Source organism: Dipodomys merriami, unplaced genomic scaffold (assembly GCF_024711535.1).
Source record: "Dipodomys merriami isolate MVZ:Mamm:240054 unplaced genomic scaffold, mDipMer1.0.p SCAF_12, whole genome shotgun sequence".
Taxonomy (NCBI): Eukaryota; Metazoa; Chordata; class Mammalia; order Rodentia; family Heteromyidae; genus Dipodomys; species Dipodomys merriami.
Window position 1 is genome coordinate 7,706,876 of NW_027202493.1, and position 21,139 is coordinate 7,728,014.

At 39.3% G+C, this 21,139-nt stretch overlaps 1 protein-coding gene across 3 annotated transcripts in view; it reads right to left on the reverse strand.

The window, feature by feature from the left end:
• Unc5d (unc-5 netrin receptor D) overlaps positions 1-21,139 on the reverse strand; it is a 586,279-nt gene that overhangs the window by 101,187 nt on the left and 463,953 nt on the right. For all 3 annotated transcript variants that reach the window (XM_070016201.1, XM_070016202.1, XM_070016200.1), the window contains exons 5-7: positions 9,849-10,029; positions 8,833-9,000; positions 7,048-7,212 (exon numbers count right to left, since the gene is read on the reverse strand). In XM_070016201.1, the coding sequence (XP_069872302.1) occupies positions 7,048-7,212; positions 8,833-9,000; positions 9,849-10,029 (514 nt within the window). The remainder of the gene's footprint in view (positions 1-7,047; positions 7,213-8,832; positions 9,001-9,848; positions 10,030-21,139) is intronic.

Genomic DNA, 21,139 nt, shown 5'->3' on the forward strand with positions numbered 1-21,139 from the left:
CACAGCTCTAGTGCACACAGAGAAAGTGGTGGAAGCTTATCCTTTGTACTTGCTCCACTCCTGGCTTTCAGTCACTGTCTCCCATGCTTCCTGGAAACACCATCTGAAAAGATCTCTTTTCTTTGCAATGCATTTGAATGCCTTTCAGCGTTTGGGTTCTAGGACTACCACTTCAATTGCAAAAGAAATGTTTTCAAGTTAGTTTAAAACTTCAGTTCAGCTTGGTTACTGGAACCTGTTGAAGTTTCTTTTCTTTTCTTTGATTTCTTGTTCTTATATTTTACTACATTGTTTGTCCCTTCCCTCCCCGCCCCCCGCCCTGCCCCAGCCCCCAGTGAATGGAATTAGGTGGTACAAGCATCCTGCCCTCCAGCTGCCCCAATCTAGTTATAGTCCTTCCTTTTCTACCATACAAGTTTTATTTTGATTATGCTCATAAAATGAACAAAGTTATCAAGAAGGAGTTGAGCTAAACAACCCACCAGACTTTGTTTCTAAAGTACAATGTAGCGCTTCCTGACTAATCCCAGGAAAAGACCACAAGTAGAAGACAAGGAAATATGTGGAAGGAGGGAGGGAAGAAGATGAAAACAGGAAATAGAAATTAGAAGAGGAGGAAATACACAGGCAGAACAATGGTCTTGATCCATTTTACCTGAGAAGGCAATTATTTACCAAATTATTCTGTTCTGACTATGTACAGGCAACACAGACCCAGGAGGAAGTACAAAGAAGCAGTTGGTAAAAGTGAAAGGTACCAGATAACAAAAGGCATCTAAACTGCGTCACAACTGTCTGAAAAGAAGGGCATAGACTTTCATGACTCTCATAGTCCACATCAATCATGGACCAGTGGATGAAGACCAATCTCCATGGAAGAGGAGTTATGTTGAAAAAAAAAAAAACATCAGTTATTTTTATCTTTCTAGTTACAAAACATAAAAACAAAAACCTGTAGTTGGTGAGTGACCAAGGGAAAGATATTATGGTAATCTGTTTATATGGTTATCTTTTGTTTTATGCTCCTACCTTTCCCTCACATGATGCGGTATGGTACTTCAGTACAAGTGTTCTTATCATAGGTATAAAAGAAAGGAAGAAAAACCAAAAAGGTAGTCTTAGCTTTGTAGAATGTTAGAGAATATTTTAAATACAACACATGAGTGTTGAGCTATCTGGGTTTCATGTTCTTTTAAAATAAAGTATAATGTGAAAGTTGAGTCCTAAGCCACTTGACACTGGTTAAATTTGGTATTCACTGGTCTTATGAAATCCCCAAATGAGAAAATGCTTAATGAGACTTGAAGGAGAGATTGTTGCTAAGTTTCTAAAGACTGGATATATGTCCAATTATTATTATTATTATTGCTCTTGTGGGTCTGCATTATTATATCCACATTTGCTGTATAGTATTCATAAAGGCAATTCAGAATTCATCAGTTGTTTGTTATGTAAAATGGAATGTTTCCTATTTGTAGGAAATATCTTTACATAAAATGGAGCACCTACTATGTGCTATGAGTAGAACAGGTGTTTTTTTCACATTAAAATAACTTGGGAGAATTTTAAAGCAGTATTCTACTGCTTGATATCATATGATATCATAAGAATTCATTGTGTTAGTATGGTATCTTGTTCATTTCTTTTCTATGTAGGGATTTTGTTATAATTTGGTAATTGTGCAGAACAGCTTGTTCTAAAGTATGAAATTATCCAACAAAAATTTAAGTTAAGTATGATTTCTGAATCTTTGTCCAAAGAAAGGAATTGATTATGGGCGCCGGTGGCTCATGCCTGTAATCCTAGCTACTCAGGAGGCTGAGATCTGAGGATTGTGGTTCAAAGCCAGCCCAGGCAGGAAAGTCTGTAAAACTCTTATCTCTAATAAACCACCAGAAAATTGGAAGTGGTGCTATAGCTCAAGTGGTAGAGTGCTAGACTTGAGCTGAAGAGCGGAGGGACAGAGTTCAGGCCCAGAATTCAAGCCCCATGACCGTCAAAAAATAAAAAGAAAAAGGAACTGACTCATTTTGTTTTGCTGAAAGGACACCTCTGTGTTAGAATTCTAAAAACAAAATATATGTCCCATAAAACCACTACCAAAAAAAAATACCCAAAACTGATAAGAGTTGTTTCAGATGATCTGAGTGTTTCTACTCATTCCCCAAGAAATCTGGAGAAGAGACTCTGGTAGTTACTGTAACAGATAACAACAAGACTTAAGAATGATCAGAAAGAAAATGCCTATCAAAGCAACCATTATCTTCATGTGATTGCAGGGTCATTTTTTCAGGTGATTTCACTGGGTCACTTTAGATGCTCAATAGACAATGTGGATAGATTACTAGATATAGCATAGGGGTGCTTATTTGAACCTGCTATTGTACAGATAGTATTACTCTTGATGTGTTAATTCAACCTTTTCTTATCAATGTGCCCATTAGAAATGAAAACAAATCCCCATTTCACTGATATTTCAGTTACTTCCTTGTCAGTGCTGGACTGACCTATGCTATTTCTTGGCAAGAAGGACATATTAGCTCTCAGGTAGCTCAGCCTTGAAGATTTCCTGTTGTTCAAGCCCCCGTGGCATTTCTCTGGCTTTAGTCACACCACAGGCCTCTGCACTAATCCCTTCTGAAGCAGATCCATTTCATCTGCTCAAACTAAAGCCCTCAGTTTTCTTTCTACAAGAATAAAGAGAAGGGAGAAGGCATCTTCTACTCCTTATTCCCCAAGATCAAACTAAGCCCCTGCAGTCTTCACCTTTCCTTTCCTGTCCACAAGGCATACATATATTCTTTAACCCTGGCTGTGATTCTCATAGCACAGCAGCTGTTATGTTTAGTCAGGTGAAAGGATTGTGGTCAGATATCTCCCAGATTCAAGTATTTGAACTCAGAAAACACAGATGCACAAGTTCTTGTTTTCTTGACAGTAACATCCACAATTATCTTTCTTGTTCAAGCATCATGGCCTTGGATGTTTTGTTTCTTTGTGAAGTCTGCATCCATAGCCTGACTGCTCTCAGTAAGATTTAAAAAAAAAGTCTCATCTTAGTTTTCCTCAGTCTTGGTGCATTTATTTTCTAGTTGAGAGCATTTAGATGTAGCTGCTATCTATGATGGCATCTCACTGAGGTTCTGAGCTCAGTCACAAGTGACCAAGTAACAATCACACCCAAATATTAAAGTCATCATTCAGAGTTGGCAGCTTCAACTTGAAGTAAAGGACATCCCTCCAGATGTTTTTGTTGAAAGCTAAATAAAACCACAGCGTTATAGGTCATCTGAGAGCTGAGCAAGGTCACTGTCAAACTTCTAAGAGAAAGTAGGAACAGAGGAATTGCTGTAGGGTCATGTTTGGCAGAAAGGAGAAAAAATTAGGATGAAGGAAATTCCCAAATTGTAACATGACCTAGATCCTTCAGCAAAGCTACTGCTCTATAAAGCTTTTGCCAAATGCTATTTTTAATCAAAGACTCCTTCATTGGAGCTCTCCCAAGAGCACAGTATTTCACCCAAAGCACTCTGTCCAGTACTGGCAAGAAACAGAGCACACTGGCATTATTTTACTGGATCGTTGTTCACTGCTTCCTTTGTAGACAGTGAAATGGTACTTGGTTTGGACACATTGGTAGCCATTTTTCTGACTCGAAAGCTGGAATACATCCTGGCATTATAAACATTTCTCACTGATACATAGTTTCCATTCACCTCTATGATTTCATAGACTTAACTTTTTCTCTCTCAAAAAAGTTTAGTTACCATTGTCTTTAGTCATGGTCATATTTCCTGGCAACCCTGAAATGCATATTATAAGCAGACAAAGGTTATACCAAACCATTGCCTAAGTGGAAAAGCAAATGGAAGAAATGAATAGATGAATAGAAATAAATGTTCACATTGCATTTTCATTGCATAGGAAGGGAAGAGATCCTGAGATCCAGAGATCCTGAGGGGATGGGTGGGGTTGAGAGAAATCAAAGAGAATGATTACACAGTGATGACATTGAGCAAGATGCATTATACTCACACATTGACATGTTCAGGCATCTAATTATGTGTGACTAAAAGCACACACAGCCAATGTTCACTACAACAGTGTACTTAAAGCCACTTCCTGAACTCTGGTCTCTGCGTGGCCTTTTGAACTTCGCTAGTACATATGAATCTATGATGGGTAATCTGTGTCATCTTGACTGAAGCATGGAGTGCTCATGGCTTTGGTTGTTATTGAGTAAGAGTAACATTTTTTGTGCGTGCTAGTACTGGGCTTGAACTCGCGTCCTCACTTTCTCCCTTGGCCTTTGTGCTCATGACTGGTACTCTGCCACTTTGAGCCATGTGTCCTGTGTTGGCTTTACACTGGTTAATTTGAGATAAGAGTCTGGCAGATTTGTTTGCCCAGGTTGACTTCAAACCTAGATCATTAGGTCTTAGTCTCGTAAATAGTTAGGATTAGAAGCTTGAGCCATCAGAGCCAGATAATATTAACAATTTTTAAAAAAGCAGAGTGGGTAGAGTAGATTGAACACTATATTGTAAGTGGGCCTCATTTAATCAGTTGAAGGCCTAGAAAAAACAAAAAGCTGACCCTCCTCTAAATAAGAAAGAACTCTTGTACCTAAAGTTGTTCCACTGGAATATCACCTTTTCTTGACAGTTGAACTTTGATCTTGTATATCAAGTCTTCATGGTTCTCAAGAAGTCTTGGACTTGCATTAAGACATTTTTTCTGCAGGTCTAGACTCAACAAATTTTCCAATTGTGTGAGCCAGCTTTAATCCTTCTTTATGTATTCATTTGGGTTCTCTTTATCTTGAAAACCCTGACCTAGTACATCATCTCAGAGTTTAGAATGGAATTTATACCTGTCAATACATTTTTTTGGGGGTCCAGTCATGGGGCCTGAACTCTGGGCCTGGGCGCTGTCCTTCAGCTCTTCAGCTCAAGGCTAGTGCTCTACCACTTGAGCCACAGTGCCACTTCCGGCTTTTGTTTCTTTTTGCTTATGTGGTGCTGAGGAATCAAACCCAGGGCCTCATGCATGCAAGGCAAGCACTCTACCACGGAGCCACCTTCCCAACCCCTTGTCAATACATTTTTATTGTCAATAATTTCCTTCAACCCTAAACAGGGCTCTTACTCTTACATCATATCAAAACTACAACTAAATAATCCTTAAGCATTTGATGACCATCCTTTCTTACATGACTGCTAACCACTGTTTGTCTGTAACCAGTGATTCTCTGACTAAGCCTTTGTCAATTAAAAGTTGAAGTCAGATATCCACAGATTTATCCTAAGTACAAGTTGATAGCAAAGGTGATTACTATGATGATCTAAAATTCGACCAGCAACCAAATAGTCATACTGTCATCTCTTTGAGAAGACATGAAATTTGCAGTTCTAACTGCATCAATTTTAAAACATGGTTACAATGTTAAAAAAAAAACTGTCATATCTCAGAGGTATGTTTCAGGAAAAATTTTGTTGGTATTAAAGAGTTGTCAGAAACCCATTTCATTAAGTGTCTTGCTATTGAGTATAGGTTCAGTTTCCTTCCATTTGCAAAAGAGAGAGGAGAGAAGCACTTTGGAGAAGGCATACGGCAGATGTGACTTAGTAACAAACATAAGCACTGCTCTTTCGTCATTGACACTGGGAGCTACATTGTCTTCTGTTTTAGACCCCTGAATTGGGGTCTGGCATATGCAGGTTTTCAGCAAAGAACTAGGACCTATTCATGAGTGTTTATTTCAATGCACTAAATATTTTGAACAATGAATGTACCACAAAGATTTCTTCTGAAAGCATCCGTGTAGTGAGCATGTGCTTGCCTTTAAGAGTGCTCAGGCACTCTGTACAGCATCTTTACAAGGAAATAAAATAAAATAAATAAAAGAATGTAAATTTCAAAACAAAAGTGCCCTGTCATACAAATGCAGAAAAGTAAACAAAGCACAATTGTCATCTTGTAGAGACCTTGAATAGCATAGTTTGCTGAATATTACCTAAGCAACTAATTTTACAGGGAGTCTAGTTTTAAGGAATTTGGATGTCTCTGGCCTCATTTTTGACACAGCTGGGGGTCTAGCATTTGTGAGGTGGGTAATGTACTGTACTCTACCCAACCCAAGTCTTATTTTTTTAAGAATTCAAGCAAAAACAATACAACATGTCTTCTCAAAGTGGGAGAGTGGGTAGAGACATTCATACTCATAAAGACGAATGAGTATTTTTTTTCCTTTCCACAAGTAAAAGAGATATGTTCTTTTATTATTTAGCTTTCATTAAAGCAGCCATCATGGTTTTGATACTTGGAGTCAAAGAAAGTAAGCAAAGTAGACAAAGTCGCAACACAGACAAGAGATAGCATCAAGCTGAAAACTTGATCCTTCTAGACCTTCTAATCCAGACACACACAGTCACATGGACAGTATGAGTGTGACCTTAGAACTAAAGAGTTTCCTACTCCCCAGGACCAACATGAGTCAAAGCTCCTACTTGGAACTCCCTAGACATCATTCTCTTCCCTCCACCATTTGTCAGATACAGTTGCAATGCTATTACTTGCCAAAGATTCTTGGTTTCTTCAGATTTATTAAACTCTTGATACTGCTGCATAGTTCTTGGGAGATATGTAAGTCTATAGTGATCATACCAATGTTTCAACAAATTTGAAAGTGGTAGCTTTAAAAAGTCTTAAATATGTTCTGAGGTTAGTGGTACAATGCTTGCTCAGCATGGGTTTGATTCTTTGGTACCACATAAATACTATGAATAAATTACTTAAAATATGTTCTGAAATTATCTTATAACATCATCTGATTAGAGTGAAATAAATAGTTAAAGTCACTCAAACTTTAATAAAATTGTCTTTGTTTACTTTTTAACACTTTTTATGTTTCTATTTTCTTACAAATGATAGGTCTTCCTTTTCACATATTTACCCTCAAGTAACTGCCGGGCCACTCTTTCTTGACATATATGAATATATGAGCATCACACACAAACACTGAAGATTTTAATCAGCAGCTGTTACCTAGAATGCAGAGACCATCGGTGCAGTTTTCAGATTCCTGGCTGAGACCTTCGCAGAATTTGCCCCCATTTCTTGGAGGTGGAGCTGTGCACTCCCGGATCCGAAGGTGCTCACACTCAGGACTGCAGACTGACCACTCGCTCCATACTTCCCAGCTCCCATCCACTTCAAAGGGAAACAACAGAGACCACCATCAGCAAGAATCTAGAGTCTGTCAGGAGACACACTGGAATGTTGCTATCCTGACTTTGATTTTAAAGAAATCACCAATACAACAAAAACCCAAACTATAGATCAAGGTATCTTCTTCCCCTGGTTTCTTTTCTAATAAAAGCAGTGGTGTGCTTTTCTGGCTATTCTAGGATGGGATTGGTTACTGTATTTAGGTGAGCATTTGAATGACTACTACCTCTGGGTTGGCTAATAATATCATTATCCATTCTTTCCCTGTTGTTTATGCCCAAGTGCAACTTCAATGGACATATAAACTGTCTGCAGTAACCACCAGTGACCAGCCACTGCCATGTAGACTGACAGTTTAGAACAGAGGGTAGAATAAACTATCTAAAAGCCCCAAAGACCCTAACTAGCAAAATGCTGATCCCCAAATACTACTAGTGTTAAACTAAAACAGGTCAGTCAAACCTCAAGATGGCAGGACCTACATAAGTAGAATTTCTTGGATCACAGATTGTTGCTGTATGTATAAATGAACAAACTGAATTTAATTCCATTAAAAATCAACCCTAGAGATCTGGGCAGATGTTTGAGGCAATTGCCCCATTACCTCCTAGGAATAGTCTCACAATGCTTATATGGGTTAACATACTGCAATTTCAAACTAAAGCAATTAGGACCTAGGTCATATAAAAAATAGAATGAACTCGAAGCAAAACGCCTAGATCTTTGTCCTGGTTATTAGATGAGCAACCTGGGTAAGTTATATGGCCTCATTTTCCCCATTTGTACCAAGTGGGGACAGTAAACTCACAACTCAGAATTAAATGGTATGTTTTGTTTGAAAGCATCCTGCATAGTACCTTGCACATAGTAAGCACTCAATAAATGTCTATGGACTATGATCCAAAATGAAACTCCAAAAATACACTGTTGGCCAGAGCCTCACCTTAGCTTTGAGTGAAACTACATTTGAAATTTACAGAAATGAGGATCTGGTCCAGTGCATGTAAAGTTAATGTAAGATGCAGGATCAATTTATTTCTCAGTGGGAGGATATGCTTTCCATAAAGAAAGCCATCTTCCATCTCATCTGTTTCTCATTGTATAAATTGGGTTATAGCCAGAAGGAGATGAACAAAAGAACTGATACAAGACATATTTGCTAAATGAAGTCTCTGCCAAACATAGGCCAAATGTATAATACACACTACTGCACCAGCATGCAGTCTCTGCCAGTTGTATTGTAAATAAAGACAAAGCTAAAGGTGATGCAGGGTCAAGTTTTGTATCTGTCCTTATGTGATTGAGGATAATACACTCAATCTTTGTTTACTCTATGCGAATACATGCCACAAAACAAGAGAACCCATGGAAAGAAGGGGCTGGCTTAGCTCAACCACAAGCAGCTGTGAGAAATATTGTGCAGAGGTATTTCATCAAGTCATTACTGTTACTATGATTTCCATATCAGCACCTTGGACAGAGGCTCGAGGTCTCAGAATTTGACCAGTATGAGTTTGGAAAGGAAGGTGATATAGATTGATTCGCACCAGCTTAACAGTGTTGGTGGACCACAAGGAGAAGGGAATCTGTGTAATATCTCACCAGGACAAAGAGAAGTGCAGGTTATTTTCTGCACTGACATTCCCTCACAAAAGGCCCCACCATTGAGAGGAGCTGGGTTGGTGCAGGTCCGGGAACGTTTCTGCCATCCTCTACCACAGCGAACATTGCAGGCTGACCACTCTGTCCAGGAAGACCAGCCTCCATTCACTGAGAGACAAAAATGGGGAGGGGAGAAAAAAAAAGGAGAGAGGTTTTTACTGATTGCCTACTATGTGCAAGCCACTGTGCCAGGTGTTGTGAGTCGAACATTCAGGAACTAATGGTACACAGTCTCGTCATGAGGACTGCTTTGTCTTTAATCAACAGCGAGCCTCACCTCAGTTTCCTCCTCTGTGACAGGAAGGACCTAGAGAGTTTGCCTTGCCGGGAAATTATTAAAAACAGGGAAGAACTCATCAGCAGATCTCTAAAGCACTTGAAAACCCAGAGTGTAAGAAGAAAATATCAGCATTCGAATTTCTATTACTTTTAAGTGCTTAAAAAATAAATCCCAGGGCTCTTCTATTATGGAAAGAAATGTATTCACTAAAATGGCTGGGAACTTCTTTTATATAATGCCTGAGATAGCCAGCAAATAATAATGTTTGTGTCTGGTGGGTTTCATATGTTGGGAGAGGAACAGGGTAGCAACAGGCCCGGGAAGATGGGGGAGGGTAAGTGCTGGGTTGAGAGAAGTTGTAAGCAGAAGTTACCCACTTCAATGCTTTTCAAATATAAACACAATGGAAGAAAACAAACAACTTTCTATTATCTTTTGAAAAGAGAATGTAAATGTCATGGACAATCTCATAGAAATTCAGTGTTGAATAGTTGAGCAACACATTTATACCAGACAGATATTTTCTTTTATGCCCAGTGGAGAAGTAAGAAAGTACTGTATTGGGCTATCCTTGGTGTCTTTTCTGATCTTTGTGGAGCATTTTAATAAAACACAACCCTCTACATCTCTACTTTCCTCCCTCCTTCTTTACTCCTGGCCTCTGGGTTGATCTTACCATAGACCACAACAGTGGCAGATAAGCTCCTTCTCTTGGCCACTATGTTAGCTGCCATGCAGGTGTAATTCCCTGAGTCTGAGAGTCGTGCCTGCCTGATGATCAGGTTGTGGTCAGCTCGGGTATCAATGTTCTCATCTTGCTCAGAGTCAATGGGTTCCTCATTTTTCAGCCATTCCACCTATAGGAAGAAGAGGATGTTTAACAGTCATTAAAATCTTAAGAACTCTTTTGTGGAACTAGAGGGTAAGCAGATCTGGTGTGCAGGAGAGAAATGTATTAATACATAACTCAAAAGAGACATATATTATTTCTTTATTTCATATCATATCCCTTCTGTTGAATAAATTTGGTAACATTCAAAAACGGATACTCAAATTAATAAACCAAAAGTCAGAAAAGGACACAAATAAAAAGCCAAAGGAGGAGAGAAATGAAGTGGTTACAATTAGGTCATTTCATTACAATGCCAATGACAACCATGATATTTCCTTAATTGATCTATAAAATGAAGCTCAGAAAATCAACAAATATATGCTGAACTTGTATTTTGTGCTAAGAGAACACTATCATTGGAAAAGGTTTCAAGTCGATATGTTTGCATTTAAACAAGATTGAATAAAGGTGTGAGAACACAGAAAGGCCAGAGTAATATGTATTAGAGCAATTACTAGGCATATACATTAAATTTGAGCAATCAATTGGCACATACATTAAACTCACTCTCAAGCACTCCATATTGGTAGATCCATTTCTTTGCTGATCATTAATGACATTTCTCTAATGAGTCCACAGAACCCCTCTGGGGTCCGGTTATGAATCTTGCTCAGCTAGGAATCCATCTTTCTTTTGGGGTGGCTCAGCTCCCCCATCTTGAGTATGGCTATTCTGCTATACTGCTCATGGAGAAACCTCTTTATCTTCCAATTCTCCCCTATCCTTGATGAGTTGCTGCTTCCTTGGACAGCTGAGGACCACATACTTGGAACCCCTCTGCTTCCCATTTCCCAAAGCAGGAGCAGTACACCCTTAGCACCTGCTCCACCAAGCACTCCCCTTTCCCTTAGTATGTCCCTTGGCTTCCAGTCCTCTACTTCTCCATCTAAACATCTCCACTCTCTAGTGCCATCTTGGGATCACACCACTCAGCGCTGGTCATCAGTGCACAGTAATTTAATAAAACACAGAAATGTTACAAGAAACCTCTAGCTTAACATAGAAAGCAACAGCAGTGACTATAAAAAGAGACATCACAAAGAAGAATATGCACCAGGGACATTTTCATCATCTTCCACCCACTATTAGCACAGCTAATTGAAAGATGATTTCGAAGTAAGGTGTCTCATTTTGTTTTGCATTTAAATCTGAATTGAATTCATCAACAATAATTAATGACACCTAAGATAAACAATGTTGGATAAAATATACTATCATACTTTAATATTTGTCCCAAGTACCCCTTTGTCTCCAACTAATAAGAGCTTAGATAGAGCAAACCATCAAATTTACTGGGCTCCTTCCTCTCCTAACAGTTCACAGCAAGTTCCAACTACAGGGTCTTCATACCTGCTGACCAGGATGCCTCTTGTATAGGTATCTCCCTCACTCCAATACCAACTTGCATTCAGGTCTCCAATCATGTGTGATTTAGGCTTTGCCTAGAATCACATTCAAAAATAGAAAGCTCCTTTGACCCCTCACCCCCCCACCCCTGCCTTGCTTTAGCTTGTTTTTATCTCTACCTAAATGTGAATCTCTACCTGAAGTCTTAAAGCAGTAGTACCTATGTCTAATGTACTTGTTTGTCATTATCACCTTGTTTAGCAAACTTTCAGGTATGAAAGTGGGGATTTAGCCACTTGTTTTAACAAGAAAAGAAGAACCCAGAAAGATAGGAAGAAAAGTATGCCAAATAATCAAGCTTTGTTAAAAACAAATCATGACTCAATAGTGCAATTGAGGATTATATAGGCATTAAGTTTAAGATTTCAACTAGTGTAAACATATAGCATGCTCAAAAAAAAGGTCAGAGTTAAAAGGCAAAATCAAATGCTTAATGTTATCATAGTTTGTCAAACAAAAATATCAATCACAAACACATACACATTTATAAAGATTGGATGAACTAGGTCTGGTGTTTACATGACTATAATCCCAGCTACTCTGGAGGCAAAGATCAGCAGGGTTAGGATTTAATTTCAGCCCTAGAAAAAGGTTAAGCATGACTCCATCTCAGCAAACAGGCTGGACTTATTTGTTACCTACATTTGTAATTCTAGGTAAAGGGGAGACAGAGGTAGGAAAATATGAGTCTGAGGCTGGCCCAGGCAAAAGGGAGAGCCTACCTAAACTCAAGCAACTATGTGTATGGATCAACTGGTAGAACACTTGTTACGCAAGCATGAGGCTTAAGATGAAACCCTAGTACTAATGCAGAGATTGGAAGAAAGTACAGCATGTTCATTGAGTTGTCAGTGGTAACTCTACTTTTAATCCTACTTGGTACATTCAAGGAAAAGTATTAGGAATATGAAAAAAGCATTTTGAATTAAAAAGATCCCTTTTCTATTTGCTTTGCAGAATAGCAACTTTCAAATTTATCCTTATCCACAGAAGTTTTCATTAGTTCAAAGCTTATTGGAAAGCCTGGAGAGGAAAGTCAATAAATGAGAAAAACTGTTTGATGATGGGTGCAGAAGGGGGCACCCTACAGGGCACAAACTTGGCCATAAGATTACCCACGTCATTCCCTGTGTCCATGATGGGACTAGAGATGGGCAGAATACAAACTCTAATTAATACCCTATGAGCTGGTCCTGCTGTACAAGCCATCCATTGCCCACCCATAAGCTCCTTGCACATATACCACAGCCTGCTTCTAGTTTTCCAAGTATGTTTAGATGTGTTTGGTGGTTGTGGTATCATGAAACCAATTCAACTATGTCTGTAAACCATGACACCTTAGCAGACTCTTCACTGTGAGGTGTGGGTTTTTCCTATTAATGTTGTAACCTAATAGTTTATTTGTGTAACAGAGACAAGATCTTTAGGAGGAAATCTGTGCTTATAAGTGACAGAATTTCTGTGCTTATAAGTGACAGAATGTGCTTAGATTTATGTTTTTTTTTACTTAGAGAAAGTCTAAACCATTTCTGATAAGCTAAGTGCTCCTAATGTAGAATAGTATAATAAATAGACATCCCCCCACCACCACATTCTTTACACCAGCAGCTACAAACTACTATGTCCTCACATAAATTAGTGCGACATCACTCAAGGTAATAAACATAGCCTTGTGCCTGGCCTGTCTATTAAAGATCAGAGATGACTGTTTTTCATTTCCCTGAAGGAATGAGCTCATGCTCACTTTCTTTAAAAGCTGTACCACTTTCTATCTTCTTTTGTTTTCTTGAATTTCACAGATGAATCTTCTTTTAAAAAAAATCAAGCTACTGTAATGAAAATTGACAAGAACTCACATTTACTTATTAATCTTTCCTGTGGTAATGCCTTAAACTGGTCTTAGGGAATACATAGTACTCAGCTCCAATGTCAGGATTCCTGGAAGTGGAAACGAAGGTAAAACAAGGACCGCAGGTCTGTGCAAATGGCTGTGGTCAAGGCCCATTGTCACCACCAGAAGTAGTAACCTACTGGGACCAGAGCTTCTATGTTCTTTCTTTTTCCTCCTTTCCTTCCCTTTCCTTTTCCTTTCCTAGTCTTTTCCTTTCCTTTCCTATTCCTCTCCCTCCTCCCTCCCTCCCTCTCTCCCTCCCTCCCTCCCTCCCTTCCTTCCTTCCTTCCTTCCTTCCTTCCTTCCTTCCTTCCTTCCTTCCTTCCTTCCTTCCTTCCTTCCCTCCTTTCTTCCTTCCCTTAGCATTCTACCACTTGATCCAAGCATCTAGCCAAGCATTTGGCTGGTTATTTTAAACTCTTTCATACTTCTCTGCCAGATTGAATTCATACCATAATCCTCTATCATCCTCCTGAATGGATGAATTATAGACCTGAGACACTAGCACCCAGCTGTAGATTCTACTTTTAACAAGAAGCCAGGGGCACGTGTTTTCCATGTCATATTTTTAACATTAGCCATGAGGGCCCAACAACACATACCCACATGCATGCTTGATGTAGATTTGTCCCCTTATCATTACAGAAGTACACATACTACTCCCTAACGCTAGCTCTCTTTCTTTCCACCTGTTTTCCAGGTTTCCCAGTAGACTGCATGCCACTGCCACTGTCAGGGCTTCCTCATAGAAGTGGCCCACAAGCATTACAGAACACAAAAGAGCACAGATCAATGTACACATATGATAATGGTATGCTTTATCTGAGTTCAGAAATTATTTTTATGAGAGGTCACCAAAGTGGATATGTTTAATTCAACTCTTAACAAAATCAGTACAAATTTTTCTAATTAGCATTGTGGGGCCAATTGTGACCAAATGACCCTAGGTTAACAGGTCATCTTGACAGAAATGTAATGTTTCTGAAGGTTGTTGACAGCATTCATCCTGCAGAGAATCAAATGACTTCTAATCTGTTTTCTGCTTACTAGGTTTGGATGGATGATTCCCTGTAGGAATGTGTGAAGAAACTAGTTACAGGGAGGTAATGAGTGCAGATTTGTTCAAATAGTGTTTTATACAGATGGTCTACAATTTGTAGATTTTTCCAGTTTATAAACAAATCTGGAAATACAGACCATCAAAGACAGATTCTTGCCAAAGAGCAGGATCCTGATCAGCTATTCCTGGGAGCTAGGGATGGTAGAAAGTAACTGCTGTGAAGTCATACAGCCACAGGAGGACAAGATTCCTTTTGAAGGTGGGTGGAGGTTTGAGACCATAGTGACCTACATCTACCTTGTATGTGTCCTACCACTTCACTCATTCTGACCTTTAATGAACCACACCTATGACACACAGGCACAAAACATGCTCTTAACTTTCTGCTGCTGTTAGACAGCTCATCAGCATTTTCATCCTCCTGATTTACTTCATGTTCTGTAAGATGAGGAAGGGAGCATTGCTATAAAATCTGCAGAAATGGAAAACAAAACCAAAAGCACCCAGTATTGAAGGAAGAGAAATCCACTGTAACAGGCCAGCTGTTGTGCAAGATCTCAAGCTTCTTAATGATTAAAGGACAGCAGCGACCTAGATATCTCCCTCTGCATACCACAAAAGCAAGCACTGACTGTGTCAGCCAAGCACTTCTTACCCTTAGTTCCAGCTCCTCACTCAGGATTTGCTAGGCTCAATGGAGTTGCTCACATCCATTGTAGAAGGCATCTCAATACTAGGAATTTTGAAGCTTCAGAGTTCTACACATTGCCTAGGATCATTTGCTCCTTACCAATGGCATGCTTCTTAAATAACATAGATAATTTAAAAACTCTCACATAAGCACCAAGAAGCAAGATGTTCTCCTTAAGTTCCAAAGTTGAGCATAGATACTATGTAGAGAAGGAAAGTTTGTAGTATATTTATTTCTCTTCCCTTCTCTTCTCTTCTCTACCCTTCCCTTCTCTCTTCTCTTTCATTCTTTCTTGTTCCTTCTTTCTTTCTTTCCTTCCTTCCTTCCTTCTTTTCTTCCTTCCTTCCCTCCTTCCTTCCTTCCTTCCTTCCTTCCTTCCTTCCTTCCTTCCTTCCCTTCCTTCCTTCCTTCCTTCCTCTCTCTCCCTCTCTCTCTTTCTTACTTTCCTTCTTTCTTTCTTGGTGCTGTTTCTGTGGCTTGAAATTAATGCATCATATTATTGCTTAGCTTTTTTGCTCAGGTTTCTTACTTCACCAATAGAGCCACACATTCTCCACTCCCAGCTTTGTGAAGGTTAATAAAAGATAAGAATCTCTAGGATTTGTGTGCCTGGACTATCTTTGGACTGGGATCCTCATGAATAGCTAGGATTACAGGTTCAAGCTTATAACACCCAGTTTAGTGCAGTTATTCTTAAATATATTCTGGAAGCCCCTGACTTTTCATAATGGCTACATGTGGTTCCATATGGAATTTCAGTGATCCACTCACAGCATGAGCTCTATATATGGTATTTTTTTGTTTCCTCAGGGTACAAGGTCATGTCTGGCCACAATATGGGCACACCTCATGTCATCTCTCAAAGGTTTTGTGTAGTCAAGATGTTCCATAAAACATGTGTAACTAGATTTTGTTGAGAACAGATGGAAGGATGAACTATCATTCTCACCCTTGAGCAGCCTAGCTGAGACTGACACATAGAGAGTATGGTGGGTCAAGGGCTGGCCAAGAAGAGGAAGAGTCAGGTACCATTGTTTCTAAATACCATAACTATACCTTCCCTTTAAGTCAAATTTTTGACCACATGAATTATTTCCCAGCCAGAAACAAGGAAAGTTCCCACACCACAAGAGCGTTAAGATGGGCCAGGAACTATACTAAACACCACACATCCACTAGCTGACTTAATTTTAACACATCTCTCTCAGTGAAAAACCTCTATTTTACAGATTAAAAAAAAGAAATGCTAAACATTTTGGCTAAAGTCATATATATTGTTAACAATGGACCCAGAACTTGAAACCGAAGAGTCATGCATTTAATCATTATCTTAGTCCTCCAGTCACTGACTATAGTAAGATGTAATGAGACAGGCTCAGGGCAAAATTACACTGAAAAGAGGAGGTTCACCACTTCAGATGACTGAATATATATAATGGGAAGCTGGGTTCACATGGCTCACACCTGTAATCCTCTCTACTCAGGAGGCTGAGATCTGAGGAATGAGATTCAAAGTTAGCTCAGGCAGACAAATCTAGAAAGTTCTTATCTCTCATTAACCAGCAAAAAGTTAGAAGTAGAGGGGTGACTCAAGTGCTACACTGCCAGCTGTAAAAGCTGAGCAAGAACATGAACCTCTTAGTTCGAACCTAACATTGGTACACACACACACACACTCACATACACAAAGAAAACATTTTGGGCTGTTGTGTAGTTCCTAAGAAATAATTGAATAATAAGAACAATGCTTCCCAGGGCAAGGCAAGTTCATATGTCAAGAAGTTCATATGTCAGGACTTCCAGAAGTTGACAGAGATTACTTTGACATGAAGATATCACTCAAACCTAGCCTCTGTCATGTAGAACTCATGAAATGTATCCCAGCCCTCTCAAAGCGAAATGGTACTTCTTTTGCTTTCTTGTCAGTGAGGAGAAATGAATGAGACTGGTTGGTCAGGGAATCTTGCTGTGATAACATGACCTCTGGCCACCATAGACTATCTAAGTAGACTAACTGTGTCTAAGTCGATGGGGTGACTGATGAAAATACATCTACTCTAGGCGCCAGTGGTTCATGCCTGTAATCCTTGCTCCTCATGAGTCTGAGACCTGAGGATTGCAGTTCAAAGTCATTCTGGGCAGGAAAATCTATGAGACTCATCTCCAGTTAACCACCAGAAAACTGGAAGTGGAATTGTGACTCAAAGTGTTAGAGTGCTAGTCTTGAGAAAAAATGCTTAGGGATAGCACCCAGACCCTGATTTTAAGTGCCCTGACCACCACCAACACCAACAAAACAAACAAACAAAATCACCCAAAACACATCTACTTGCCTGAGTAAAGAGACAGGTCAACCTGTTCTTTTTGCCTGTTGGACATAATGCAATTCTGAATAAATGCCAGACATCTTGTGACTAAGAGGAAAGACTAGGAAACTATAGAGATACTTGGCATTGTCTTCAGCTTTACATTTATCTGAGACATTTACCTGCTGGGTTCGTACACATGCCTCAAATCAAGCAAAGACAATCTCATTCTCACTTTACAGATCACATGATGTGCCTGAGGCTTCGAGCATGGAAATGAAATGGCTGGAATCAGGAACCTTCTTATACAGTATCTCCCAGGAGGCATAAGCCATTGTCTCAGGCCTTTTGCTGACCACGTGAAGTGGTGTCACTTAGAATTTCTCATAATTTGACTTGGCAGGTCCTAACTGTTGTGTGAGCTACAGGTCTGCTCACAAGGCAGCAGATTAATCTATAATGCCTGTGTAGGCATTTGCTGACTTTGCTACTTTCAGATTAGATGTCACCTGTTCTCCCTGGTCTCTGAGATAATATTTCCTTTGAGTTATTTATAACAATGCTATCATGTCTCCTTCGTTTCTGCTTCTCTTTCCAGACTCTATAAAGATTGATCTGGAAGCCACCCATACTGTAGTTTGTGTAGTCGAGCCCACTTACCAGGATTATGTATCACAAAAGGAGCAAGTGTAATTGTGAAGCCACCACAGCAGAAGCCAGGAGAGTGACTGAAACATAGTGATCAGTCAGAATCAACTTGCTGATATCCCATGGAATGATGGATGTGAGCAACTATTCAGGGGCCTGAACCATGATCATCCAGATACTGTATCATCCAGATACAGTCCCAGCAGTGTCTGGTGTCAAATCCCTATTGTCCTCTAACTTCTCCATTTCAGTTCCCCAAGTCAGGTGGAACCTGATGCTATTTCAAAATTTATGTTAAATTTATGTGGTCTGTGGAGGTAGGAGCATGCTCACCCTCTGGGTACTAGAATGATAGCACAGTCATGTGTGATAATGAAGCAAGTTATTAGCTTTGCTGTGAAGAGGTCACAAGAATGATGATCAGAGGCAAGGAGAGCCCTGAGCAGGTGAAATGTAAATACGAAATGAAGGGAGATACAGGGAAGATATGATTTATAAGGGTTCAGGCTGCCATTTTCTTTTCAGTGGTACGTTCCACAGCATGAGGTTTATTGCATTTCTTGAAATCTACCCCTCCGCCTTCTCATCTGTGATAGGTACAAGAATTTTGCCTTTGCATATCTGATGATTTCTTGAGTGCTGGAAAGCAGAATGTAATGTACTGTTTCCTTCCTCCTTCCCTCCCTCCTTTCCTCCCTTCCTTCTTTCTCTTCGTTCCTTTTTTCCTTCTTCATAGTCTTTCTTTCTTTCTTTCTTTCTTTCTTTCTTTCTTTCTTTCTTTCTTTCTTTCTTTCTTTCTTTCTTTTCTTTCTTTCTGAATTCACTTCAGACATGCTCCTTTCACCTCAGATCTTTTTGTTTTAGTTAGTTTTCAAATAAGATCTCACATTTTTGCCTGGGGCTGGCATGGAACAAGAACTTCCTAGCTGTACCTTCCTCAGAGCTGGGCTCACAGGTATAAGCCATCATTTTTGATCTACTGGTTGAGATTAAGTCTTCCCAACTTTTTGCCAGGGCTGGTGGCCTGAATAGAGAGCTTCCCAATTCCTGTTGCCCAAGTAGCTAGAATTACAGGCATGCATCACCATGCCTGGCCTCATTTTAAAGGATGATTTTGGAGGGGACTCTCCCTGATGAGATAACAAAGAGTTTACTTTCTGAGAGACTCCAAAGTATTACTCTGCTCACATTCCCCTAACCTCTCAATGTGCCATAGCCTGGTGAGGCTGCAGTGAGGAAAAAAATTACAGTAATCTCCAATCCTCCTTCTGTCCTTTGTCAGTAGATACATTGAAGTCTAAGAAACAGTCATTATATTAAGGAGTAAAACATTAACATTCTACAAATCCATAACCCAGGTTTACAAGCCAGTATCTAAGTTGCATGCAATTAGGTAATGACAGACAACAATGTATCCTATATGCATATAAATACTATTTGAGAAATCAGATCTGTGAAGATAAAAAAAGTGTCCATCAGCCTCAGGGAAATGCTAACCATGTAATGACCTACAGGGAAATGCAGGGATGGGTATGGATTAGCTGAGCTTCCTGATGTTGTATGGTGATGAATAAATTAACATAATTATATGTTTGTTCCAATTACACAAGGCAATGATCAGAGTCCAGATCACAGAATATCAAAGTGAAATCAGCAAAGTGCACCTGTATTTCAGGACCGTGCCATCGAGTTAATGGAACTTCAAAAGAAGAGTTCAAAATACTTTATGTACTTGTGTGAAAATGGAACAATGAAGCTTATCGAGAATGGGTTGGTAAGAAAGGGGAGACGGAGGGGGAATGATGCAGGGGTGAGTCTGATCAAGGTGTAATGTACATACATGCATTTCAAAATGAAATCATCTTGTACAACTTGATGCTAAAATGTTTTTTTAAAAAAGGGTGGGGACTCTACACATACACATTTCCCATCTATTTAATTAATGTACAATCTAACTTTAGCAAACAGACACAAAATCACCATGGAAGAAGAAATAGTATATATACTGTAAGAAAAAAGTCGTGCTTAGTATAATAACACAATGTCACAACAGCCAAATTCAAACTTGCAAGCCTTATATAGATAATTTATCTATTTCAATGGCTCAGAGAGTGTTTGGAAATCTTAGGCAAGAATTCATGTTGCTTCTATGTTCTCTCTCAAACATTGATTAAGAATAGTATTGTGACGAGGCCTGTCATTACTTGCTCCAAACAAAAGTTCTCTGTGCAGAAATACATTCCTGCCTTGTGAAAGTAGATCCGCTGAGATTCTTGTTGCTTATTTTCACTTGCGTTCCTGGTATAGGCAGAACTTGTTGCCTTGTTAAATGTGGCTAATCTGCAAAGAACAGTTGGACTTAAAGGTATTTTGTATCAGACACATTAGATTTTTGTCTCCAAAATGTATCTCTAATTAGCTAAGACCAAACAGAAGTACACACACACACACACACACACACACACACACACACACACACACACACACACACACACACACACACTAGAATGTGCCCAGCAACTAAGGAAATAAATAACACAGATACTCAAAAGATCACAGATTAATATGAGAAAGAAGACATATTTGGCTTAAACTAAACCCAATGTTTTTACTAGTACACAGAGCAAGGAGAAGTGAGTTCAGTGTAGATGATATGGGGAGGAAAAAAAGGGAAGAGAGGAACAGGGGATTGGTATCTATTTAGAATGGTGGCCCACTAGGTGTCAGTAGGGCTATTTTACATCTGAAACCACTCAGACAAGTGGACATTGTTAGCACATTGTTTTAGTTAAAATAGCATGAGCATCAGGAATTTAAACATCCAAATAGGCTTATCATTCTTCCATCTGAAGAAAAAATAAGTAAACATAAAAGAATCACTTCTTTCATTGTCATACTTGGGCATTTTTTTTTTTTTTGTCAAATTCATCTGGCTTTAACCTCATTTGTTCACTGAAACAGCTCTTGCTAAAGTCACTAATGATTTCTAAGTTGCTACATTGCACACTGTTACATCTTCTTCCTTGACTTTTCGGGGTTAGAACCATCACTGCTTCCTTACCCACCAGTATT